This window comes from Tarenaya hassleriana, unplaced genomic scaffold, assembly GCF_000463585.1.
Source record: "Tarenaya hassleriana unplaced genomic scaffold, ASM46358v1 Cleome3, whole genome shotgun sequence".
Taxonomy (NCBI): Eukaryota; Viridiplantae; Streptophyta; class Magnoliopsida; order Brassicales; family Cleomaceae; genus Tarenaya; species Tarenaya hassleriana.
In genome coordinates this window covers 7,421,272-7,433,213 of record NW_010966177.1, presented here as the reverse complement: position 1 = coordinate 7,433,213, position 11,942 = coordinate 7,421,272, and the positions used below count along the sequence as shown (strand labels likewise).

Here is an 11,942-nt window from a genome sequence, read left to right as displayed (position 1 = left end):
GACTTATATGTGAAGTTTCAGAAAGAAAGATTTGGATTTGGTCGGAAAAACCGTTTTCGATCAAATCAGAGTGTCGGGACGGTTTCAGCCTTCTGACTCGGACCGAGTCAATTCTATGCGGGTCAAAGCCCAGAAAGTGTTTTGGGCTTGGCTGATGTTTTGACTCGGTCGAGTCAAAGTTTTGACTCGGACCGAGTCAATACTAAATGGGCCGAGTCAAGAGTTGACAATGGGCTTGGGCTGATTCGTTCTGACTCGACCGAGTCAGAGTTCTGACTCGGACCGAGTCAATACTCGGAAAAAGTCTCTTTTCACAAGGATTAGGGTTTGTAACTTATAAGGAGGTATTGGACGCCGTCCTCAACCTAAGAAAAACTTACAGAACCCTAAGACAGATCTAGAACACAAGAAAATCGTTTCTTTTGAAGTTCTAGTTCCCGGGATTCGATCCCAAATCTTGGAAACTCTATTCACTTCACAGATCCTAGCAGATCAGTTCCAAAAGCGTTTGGAATCCTTTCCGTCGGTGTGGATACGTGTAGAGGAGCTGTACTTTCAGCTCTTGGTGATTAAAACAGGCCCTGGATCGATTGCTACTTTCAGATCTTCAGGAAAGAGGTAAGTATTCGATTTCTACGGTGATATACACGATTAAACGGGGTTTTACGGATGATTTTGGTTGCGTGTGACGTTTGACTAGGTTTAGATTATTCTTCCGCTGCATGAAACCTAGTAAACCAAACTCTAGATCGATATGATCGCATGCTAGGAATCCGTAGCGAAACCCAACAGCTAATGCTCTTAATAACCCCTCTCAATCCACATTCGAGGAAGAGGTGAAATGGTCGGAAAGATGGTCGTTTCTATCCAATATTGATGAGAAATTTCTGGGCCAAAAATCAAGAATTCATTAGCTTTGAGTTGGCGAAAATAACCACAAGTTTTTCTTTCGGAGTGTGCTAGCCCACCGTGCGAGGAATTTTATCAGCTATGTTATGGATTATACAAACTCTCATGTTGAAGCAATTGATGAGATTGTAGACTTGGATGTTCGTTTATTCCAGAAAGAGATTGGTTCCCATCCATTGTGTACTCTCTCAACTTCTCTTCAAGAACTCTGACAACTTCTGGCCACTTTGATAATAGAAGCTAACTCTGCCCAGTTTTCTTTGATGATTTCGGACGAGGAGATTCGGCAGACTGTGGCAACTATGACGGCTAATAAAACTCCTGGTCCGGATGGCTTTACGATTTAGTTCCACCGTTCCTCGTAGGAAATAGTCGGTGAAAAGTTATGTAGCGGAATTTGACATTTCTTTACCACTGGATGACTACCCAGGTCAGTCAACTCAACTACTGTCGTTCTAATCCCTAAATTTGCGGGGGTAGAACGTTTTTCCGATTTCCGTCCTAATTCTGACTACAACTCCATCTACAAGATTATTGTCAAGATGCTAGCAACCAGAATTAAATCTCTCCTACTGGGCTTCATTCAGCGAACTAATTAATGTTGCAAATCTAGGTGTATAAATTTGATCAAGTAATAATATCCTAGACTCAACAATTAACCGCAAGTGTACGGATCGTGTGTAGTAACTAGGGTCGAACACAGGGACACGTAAACAACTGAATCAGATTCCAATCCAAATCTAGATCTAGAGAAAATATGAGAATGATGAGAATGTATCAAAAGCAAATAATAAAAACAAACGATAAACTATCAATGGTAAAACACTGCAGGCTTCAAGATTGCTTTACAAAGGATCTTTCAAAAGATGCAAACGAAGTGGTTTATCTATCCAATTCAGGGAACTCAAGCTCTAAAGTAGAGACTAACTCTCTCAAGTCTAATCTCACTATCCAGGCTTTATCCTACTAATCTCTCGATTCAATAGTCTAAAACCCTGGATGCATGAACGAACGCTATCATAATCCCTAGGCAAATATTCATCTCTCAATGCAATACCTGTTCTATTTATTGAAGTTATTTCCATGTTAGAATCTCATATGTCTATGCGAATTAAAACCCTAAGTTCATTCAATCAAGTGGCCAACAAGATCAAACGCATTAAACGCAACTCAATAAACCGAATAGAATAAATAAAACCACAAAGTCTGGAACTAGAAACCAAAGATCCCTACATAGCAAATCCCTAACCTGTAGCAAAAGAATTACTCGCTAAACATAGAGACGTCATGGTTCATATCAATACAACAAAACATCGTAAAATAGAAGGAAAGAGGAACACTTAGTCGATTTCTCGGCTTCGTGATCTCCGTCTTCTACTCCAATCTCTTGCTTCCTGATAATCGCCCCCTTTTTTGTGCTCTTGGTGTATTCTTTGTGTAAAGCTTGAACGATTTTCGACCTAGAGGCTTTCCCCTCTTATTTCACTTCGGTTTGGGCAAAATTGGAAGTTTTCCCAAATCTGGAGGTCGAACCGATCGTTTTGGCAAAGCCAAACCGATTGGTTACACTTTCTGAACAATTTTTCAATTTCTGCGTTGCAGAACCGATCGTTTCGCTAAACCCGAACCGATCTTGTCGTGTTTCTGAACAGTTTTGATGGGCTTCACGAATCCGCTCATAACTTCCTGTTCCGATATCAGATTTGAGTGATCTTTGTGTCTATGCGTAGATATTGAGAAAAGCTTTCCAATGATATAGAGAACGTAGGATTTGGACTTGTAGAATGAAGTTATTGGACTTGCAAGATCTAACATTTTCTGAGCTTCACGTTTTCCCTGGAAACACTCCAAATGTTTCCGTTTCGTCCGTGATGTTCCGTAGTCCATGTTTTCCACTCCGTTTTCTCTTTTTATGCATGAAAACCTATTTAAACACCAAAGAACACAAACATCTCATATCGAAGCCAAATATGCCCTAGAATATCTACAAATGTGTAAAACCGAGTGAAATGCGCTAGACATCCTATATCAAAACATCATATAAAATATGTGTTATCACTAATCCGCATTCATTAAAGGAAGAATGATTGCTAAAAACTGTTTATTGGCTAATGAGATTGTCATGGATTATCACAGGAAGTCGGTTTCTCCGAGAGTGACACTGAAAGTGGACATCGCTAAAGCATTTAATACATTTAGATGGGATTTCGTTCTTACTATGTTGCAGGCTTCAGGTTTTCCGAACATGATGGTATCTCTTATTGGGCAGTGTATCATCACTGCATCGTATTCTATCAATATCAACGGGGGTCAGTATGGCTACTTTGAAGGAAAAAGGAGGCTAAGACAGGGATGTCCTCTCTCGCCTTACTTATTCGTTTTATGTATGAACATCCTTTCCATCATGCTAAATGAGGCAACATAACAAGGTGAGTTTGGCTATCACCCGGATTGTAAACAAAGTAAGATTACACACTTGAGCCTTTGCGGATGATTTGGTAATTTTTTCTGACGGAAGGATCAAATCTATCCAAGGGATTATGATTGTCTTGCATAGATTTTCTGCTATCTCTGGGTTAACCATCAACATGAGTAAATGTTGTTTTATTTTTGGTGGCTTGTCTACTCAACTCAGTGAGGCAATTCAGGTCTCCACAAACATTAAGTCTGCTGATCTTCCTCTGCGGTACCGTGGGATTCTGTTAAGCTCCAGTACGTAGCATATCATATTGCTTTCCCTTGACCGTATCCGTTCCAGGTTTTCTTCGTGGACTATTAGGGCACTTTCTTTTGCGGAAAGGCTGAGATTGCTACAATCTGTTATTTCGGGTATAATTGGTTATTGGATGCAGGTTTTTGTCCTTCCAAGGAAATGCATAACACAGATAATTCCATTTATTTTGCCTTTCTTTGGAAAGGCTCATCAGACTCTCAAGGAGGAGCGAAATTGGCTTGGACAAGAGTTGCTATGTCGAAGGCAGAGGGAGGTCTTGGATTGAAGGATCTCACCATATTGGACAAAGTGACAGTTCTGAGACTAATCTGATCACTTTTTTTCAGGGGAGGCTCCTTGTGGGTGGCATGGATCCACACGAAATACCTGCACATGAATTGCTTCTGGAGCACTAGACCCAACGCTAGCCACTCATGGTGTTTCCGCAAGATGTTAAAAGGAAGAGTGGTGGCTAGGGCCTTTATCCATACTGCATTGGAAAATGGAAAATGTACCTCCTTCTGGCACGATTTATGGTCTCCTCTGGGCTTGTTACTGAATGTGTTCGGTACCTCAGACCCTCAAAGACTAGGCATCCCTCTTCAATCCAAGGTTGCGGACTTCACTGCTATGGGGATTGGACATTACCTCCAGTGTGATCTGACCAGGCTCTATCGCTCTCTATTTTCCTCTCCGGGAAGACACTCTCAACCCATGAGAATATCTTGGTTTGGGTAGTTGATGGGAATGCCAGAGACTGCTTCTCCACCAATGAGGTATATAAAGCCATGTCTCCAGAGTTAGGACTTCTACCATGGCATAAACTTTTCTGGTGCAAATTTCACACGCCAAAATACTCATTCATTGCGTGGTTGTTTGCACATGATCGTTGCCCAACAAAGGAACGCATGGCATCATGGGGCTTGCAGGTTGATACGAAATGTCTATTTTGTGGTCGTGATCTTGAAAATAGGAGTCACCTTTTGTTCGAATGCTATAACACAAGTGACTTATTTACATGGGCCATGAGGAAATGGGGTACACCCCTTACCCACACTTCATGGGAAGATATTCTGGATCGGTTGTTAGGTCGATGGACATGCAAAACTAGGTTATTGGGAGCCCAACTCACATGGCAAACATTGTTGTATATTGTTTGGTTGGAAAGAAATTGTAGACTACACAAGGGATCCATTCGATTCTCACACCATCAGTTGGCTAGCTCTTTACTCCAAATTTGGTTCTCCACTCCTTGACCGCTACTGCAAACTTATTTCTTCTTATTGTTTCCGAAACAAGATGGTGTCCATTTGTCGATTTTTATTTTATTTTGATCCAAATAAGCAAAGTACGAGAATTTTTCGCAAAGAATCTAATCGTACGGGTTTTTTTAGGATAAAAAATAAGTATTTATAATATGCAAAATATAGATATTTTTTGGAGAGAATCTAATTGTATAAGTTTATTTAGAACAAAAAATAAGTGTAGGATTTAAATTGAGATAAAATGAAAGTATAAGATTTTTTTGGGCATTTATCCTAAATAAATTTAATATGATGGTAATTTTATAAATATCGACAGATAAATAAAACAGTTTTTAGAACATAATGAAATTTGATTTTCGAATCAAATATAGACGGATGAGACATCTAAAACAGATTTATTTTGCTCATTCTTAGTTAAATATCAAATTTTCACATATTAAGAAAATAAAATCGTGAGATTCTTCTATTAGTTGAAGTATTTATGACATTTCAAAATCATTAAACATCTGTTAATGTCGATATAAAGAAGTGATATATTATGCTTAATTAGCCTTTTCATACTTAAGTGTATTATTATAAAAAAAATAAATTGCACGTTTCTTTGTTATAACAATATTTTACATATAACTCACCACATTTGGATAATGGATAGGCAATATATACCATTAGACCACAGATCATTCCTCATCATAACATTTTTACCAAATGATAGCGTGGTGAAGGAAGAAGAATACTTGAAAATTTAAAACATATTTTAAGGAATTTATAAGGTCGTTCAAGATTTTTAAAAAAAAAACTAATTTGATGATTTTGTCCAGAAATTATATTATATTTAGATTTTAACCGTTAATGCTTAAAAAACTAAGTTGAAGATTTTGTCGACAAACATGTTCAAATTTTGTCCAGAAATTATATTATAAATAAAAACATATTTTAAGAAATAATTTTATGGAATTTATGAGGTCATTGCTTCAATGCTTAATGTATATGCTTTTCTGTCATTGTAGTTATATGATATTTAGATTTTAACCGTTAAACTATATGAATCAAGATTAAAACCTTGTACGTACGTATAAGGAAAGTCAGGAGATATTAAACACATCTAAATATACTATATATCAACTAAATATATTTAAATACAATGTTTCTATAGTTCCGGCTTCCGTCGATTTCGTCAGTTTCTGATCGATCTTTCTTTGAACGAATGCACACAAGATTTAACGTGTTCGGATCAATGTGATCCTACTCACGGCCGAGAAGGTTCTCAACAATTCACTATATCAGTTTTTACAGATCTTTGGGATACAAGAATACGCTCAAAACCCAGAACGAATTACAATCTCTCGATCCGAAAATGAAAAATGAACCGTGCCCCTTTTTTTGTAGAAAAGTCGTGCTTATATGCAGAGGAAGAAGACGATGAACAGTGTATACCAACCTCCTGACGTCAAATGTCTTTAGTGCCCTCCTTCCATGAAACGCACCGTATTCACTTAACTCAATCGGTTTGCTGCTCAATTTCCACCTGAGTCAAACCGGACTCTTAAACCGTATTAAGCCGGAAGTCTCTCTTTCAGAAAACAGCTTCGACTGAAGTATTGCCATCTCAACAGTTTCATACATTGAAAACCAAAAAAAAATGCAATGTTTCATTATTATCTTTAATTTATATGTAGTCCAAAGTAGTTCTTTCGGGTTTGGAAGCAAATTACATTATAATAATTAATTTGTGGTATACTCACGTCGGTTATATCTCACTCTATATAGTTTGTGCAATATGTGGACCGATGCGTAACGGAACAAATGACAAAGATATATATACGCATTTATTATTATTATTATTATTTGGTTTAAAGGAACAAAAAAATGCAGCGTATTTTGTAACTTTTGTTGAGGCGTTTCGGTTTCCTTTTCAAAAGACCAACGAAAAATGGTTATTATATATATATATATATAATTAAATTCGACTACTTGTCATAATAATACATGAGATGATCGATTCTTTCCATAGTCTTTGTTGTGTTGTACATTAATTTTGACCGACATTTGCCATAAATAAATGAGAGAGTAATTAAAGCCCCATCTACTTGTGAGTTTGTGCAAACTCAGAATGTCCCATGTGCTTAATCACCCAACATAAATTATAATAAATATTTTCCAAATCCCAAATTGAATGGGTTTTTTTATATTGCATTGGTTTCCTCACACACAAAAAAATATTTACTTTTACGTGGAAGCAAAACCATGGTTCTAATTTCTTAAATTATATATACACACACGTATATAATACGTACATTTAAAAAAAAACAATCTTCTGTACAACATACGTAAATACATACATTATTCTATATATAAATACATCAACGAATTAAAATTTATATATAATCCGTAAATTTTTTTGAAATATAATAAAAATATATATATACATTGAAGCACTTATTTAACGCGATAGCTTTGAAATGAGAGATACTTCTAGAAGCAGTTTAGTTTTTTGCTATTATGATAGAATGTATTTATTTGTAATAATTTTATAAAAATTACGTATTTTTATGTAATTTTGATACATAGCATGAACAGATACATGTACAGAAGGTACTTTTAAGCGCACAATATATCTATTTATGTTCCGAAATGATTAAGATCCTGCATAATACAATAATAGATAAGTTATCATAATGATTAAAGAATGCAATTTGGAATCGAAGATGTGCAGATCTTTTAGCGATCATCAATCTAAAACATGAGTATCGTCCAAGGAGATGGTATGTTTGTGTTTGTGGGGACAAATCGTTCGTATGTATGTATGTATGTATGTATGTATGTATGTATGTATGTATGTATGTATGTATGTATGTATGTATGTATGTATGTGAAGGAGGGGTTGCAAAAGGAAAGGTTATGACTTCATATACATATCTTGAATTCAAGTGTTAGAATTTCAATTATGAAGCATTCAAATATAATTATACTTAAATACTGTGAAAAGGTGTGATTAAAAATACAAGTTTAATCTTTAAACCATCTTACAATTAAATTAATCCACTCAATTTAAATTAAAACTCAATACTTTTTTGTATTATAATTATTAAATTAATAATTTAAACTACTCAAAGACACCAAAAATTATAATTATAATTAAATAAAAAGGAAAGAAGAGAGGATGCCATGATGATGATGATCATCATCACAATGATTATCATTTATATAATAAGTTGCAGAAGACAAAACAAATTCAAAACCTAACAACAAAAAAATAAAATTTTAAAAACTTTAAATACTCAAACCCCAAATTCCTCTTTATAACACCCCATGCTTCAACATTGCCACGTCCATTTTTAATCTCAAAACCAAAAAAAAAACATCACAGCAATTTTTTTTTTTTTTGGGTTGAAGCATAAGCATAGCCATGAACTCGTCTTCTCTTCTAACCCCATCGTCGTCATCATCCTCTCACATCCAAACTCCGGCGAACTTCGACCACGAAGACTTCCTCGACCAAATCTTCTCCTCCTCCGCTCCTTGGTCCTCCGTCGTCGACGACGGCGGCGCTCCGCCGTCCTCCGATGGCGGATTCCAGCAGCCGATCATGATGATGCCTTTGTCCAGTACTCTACCAAACGACGTCGTTGATGGCTCCGTCCAAGCTCTCTACAATGGCTTCGCCGGATCTCTTCTCTCTCCCACCAACCAGTCTCTCCCTTTCCACCTCCCTCAGGTATCCTCTCTCTCTCTCTCAAACTCACACAAATCAGCCGTTCTTCGTCTTCATTCCTCGCAAAGATATGAAGAAAATAATAATCTGAACTTTGTACGGAGATGTCAAGAATATTCCGACCTTTAAAATGCTTCAAACCTCTACTTTTGGAAAAAGAATGATTTTTTTGCATCTGGGTTTCAAAAATTACTTTTTTTAAAAAATGTTGGGATTTCCAAAAAATAAATTCGGAATTCCTTGCAAAGATATGAAGAAAACTTTGAAAGAAAAAAAAAATCATCTAGTTTTTGGAGAACGACATCATTTTCATCGATTTTCCAGACACAAAACCCTAAATTTTCAGCCGAAAAAAAAATGTTGTCTTTAAGCACACTTCAAAGTTCAAAAGTTTAGATTTTTTTTCCTTCTGTCAATTGATTTCGATGTATGTAATTGTGTAGGGATCGGGAGGTGGGATGATGAGCCAAGGACAAGGCCTAGCTCCGGCGACGGCGGCCTCAGGCGTCGACGCCCACCGCCACCGGCGGAGACACGGCGGCGGCTGCGCCGTCTCAGGCGAAGCCCAAAGTCCGGGCTCGGAGAGGTCAAGCCACTGACCCCCATAGTATTGCCGAACGGGTAACCCGTTTTTTAATTATTTAATGAATAATTCAATGGGCGATGATGTTCTTAATCTTAATCGCGTTTGGTTACCGAGAAAGTAGTGGAAAACTATCCGAGAAAAAGAAACAGTGTTATGAGAAATCTTTGAAATCTTTCTGGGCAGTTACGGAGAGAGAGAATCGCGGAGAGAATGAAATCCCTTCAGGAACTTGTCCCTAATGCCAACAAGGTACTCTTGCTTCTTTTTTCAGTTTCGGTTAGGATAATTGTATTAAAGAAAGTTATTTACCAAAAAAGACCGGTTCGGTTTCAGTTCGAATTTGATTATAAAAAGATTATAATTATTCGGTTTTTATATAAACTTTGATTTTATTCGATTCGTATTTGGTTTTTTGTTATAAAAGACCTATCTTTAAAGAAATTTCCGATTTTTTCAATTTTTTTAATCGGTTCACTTCGATTTCGATCTTTCTAGATTTTAAAAAAATTATAACCATTTGGTTTTTGTGTCCGGGACGGAATACATCCGATTTCGGTTTAGTATCTTTGGATTATCTGAATCGATTATTAATTAGTATCAATTGACACATAAATACGGATGCAAGATCTAAGGGGTTTGGTTGTAAATTGTAATGGCAGACAGATAAGGCATCAATGCTCGATGAGATTATCGATTATGTCAAGTTCTTACAGCTCCAAGTCAAGGTGAATCTATATATATGTATTATTTTTTATATAAAATAAATAACAAATAAAGCATAATGATGGAAGTTTCTTTAGCCATTAAGTTGACATTACAATATCATGTCAATTTTAATCAAATATGGCTTCCCTGCAACTAAAATTCCCTATGTTCCCCGTCCCATTTTAAAATACATGTTAGGTTCTTATACAATCTATTATATATATATGTATATATAATATATACTTTGGGTTTTATTAGATAATAATAATAATGGGAGGTTGTAATTAAACTTTTTTTGGGGTGACAAATTTAATATTTGGAAAACTAAATAAATGGGTGCAGGTGCTTAGCATGAGCAGACTGGGCGGCGCTGCCTCTGTCTCTTCTCAGATTTCTGAGGTATACTTTCCACTTCTTCTTCTTCACCCTTTTTATTCATAATCCCAAACTAAGGCTTGAATGGTATCGTAGTGATTTTTATAAAAAAAAAATGATTGAATGGATCAATGTTTAGGCAAAAAAAGAAAAAGTATGACTTAGGGTTTGAATGGAAGAGTTTTTTGGATTTTTAAAATCCGAAAAACCCAAAAAAAAATAATATATTTTTTTATGAAATTAGTTTTTCTAAAAATTTAGAAAGACGTTTTGATAGAAAAATCGACGAAAAACTAAAAAAAACTTCATTTTGTTAGATTTACAAAAAACAAAAATCAAAAACCAAAAACTAAAAAAAAAACTATTACCGTTCAAAATCTTAATAATATTCAATATTTCTGTCTATGTTCACATTAAATGATGATGACGATGATGATGCGATTAGCAAACAAAGGAAATAGAGGGTAAAGCTAATTAATTAAAAGCTAAACAAGATCAATGTTTGGATGAAAAAGAGATTAAGACAAAGAGGGGTGTAAATGCCCATGTGGAACCGAAACCTAATTCATTTCTCCTAATGAGTTTAAACCTAATTATTATAGTTTCTAAAAACTGCAACTACACGACAAAACAGATGTACGAAACTACAAACACCTTATTACCAATATATATATATATATTTGTGGAGAGGGGACGCGTGGGAAAGTCCCACTCATTCTCTCTCCAACGAACAAACAAACTTGCATCGATGGAGACATGACATCATTCACAATTGTCAGCGCTTTTCTTTCTACTTGTCGTTATCTTTCTTGTTTGGCTTTTTAGGGAGGTGGCGGCGATAGGGCTCAGCCCGGCGGCTCCACAGCGCCGAGCTCCGGCGGAGGAGACAGTCTGTCGATGACGGAGCACCAAGTGGCGAAGCTCATGGAGGAAGACATGGGCTCCGCAATGCAATACCTCCAAGGCAAAGGTCTCTGTCTCATGCCCATCTCTTTAGCCACCGCCATCTCCACTGCCACGTGTCACTCCCGCAACCCTCTCCTCGCCGGCGCCGGCGACTGTCGGCCTTCCTCTCCGAACGCCTCCATCATGACCGTACAATCCACGAGCACGACTGCGACAGCCAATGGTAACGGTAACGGCGTGGGTGCCGGGAAGGACACTGCGTCGGTTACGAAGCCGTGATAACGGCTGTTTGACACGAAGTGGATAGGGTGGGAAAAAAAAGTCAACGGAGCTTTTGTCCAAAGTCTACAGAGTAAGGATTTTATTGGAATACGACGCCGTATTTGGGTAGACTACGGTTCAATTTTTTTTTTTTTTTTACCTACTACGACGCACCACCCACTGTTTTTTTTTTTTAAAGAAATTTCATTTGCAGTGATGAATTACCAATAAAATCAAGTTATTAGACAATGACGTGCGGATTAACGGTCTTTAATCATAATTATCTTATTTTGATATTTTCATATGATGAAAACATTCAATACTTCATTAATTGTCCGAAGTTTATTAAGAAAATCTATATATAGTAATAAAGATGTTTAAAGGATTGTAGTGAAGCCACCTCACCCTCCACCTCATCCATTTTTTAAAATTTTATTGGTCATTTGATATATTCATTATTTTGATAAACCACATCATATTCTATCTCATCATTTTTATAATTTTTATGTG

The 11,942-nt window shown here is 36.4% G+C and overlaps 1 protein-coding gene across 1 annotated transcript; it reads left to right on the top strand.

The window, feature by feature from the left end:
• Positions 1-8,193: 8,193 nt before the first annotated feature.
• On the top strand, positions 8,194-11,716 carry LOC104819908 (transcription factor bHLH66). The gene is given in 7 exon segments (XM_010550200.2): positions 8,194-8,602; positions 9,043-9,083; positions 9,085-9,220; positions 9,369-9,434; positions 9,845-9,910; positions 10,233-10,289; positions 11,091-11,716. Coding segments are annotated over 7 exon segments (1,035 nt in total). The 5' UTR covers positions 8,194-8,293; the 3' UTR covers positions 11,451-11,716.
• Positions 11,717-11,942: the final 226 nt, after the last annotated feature.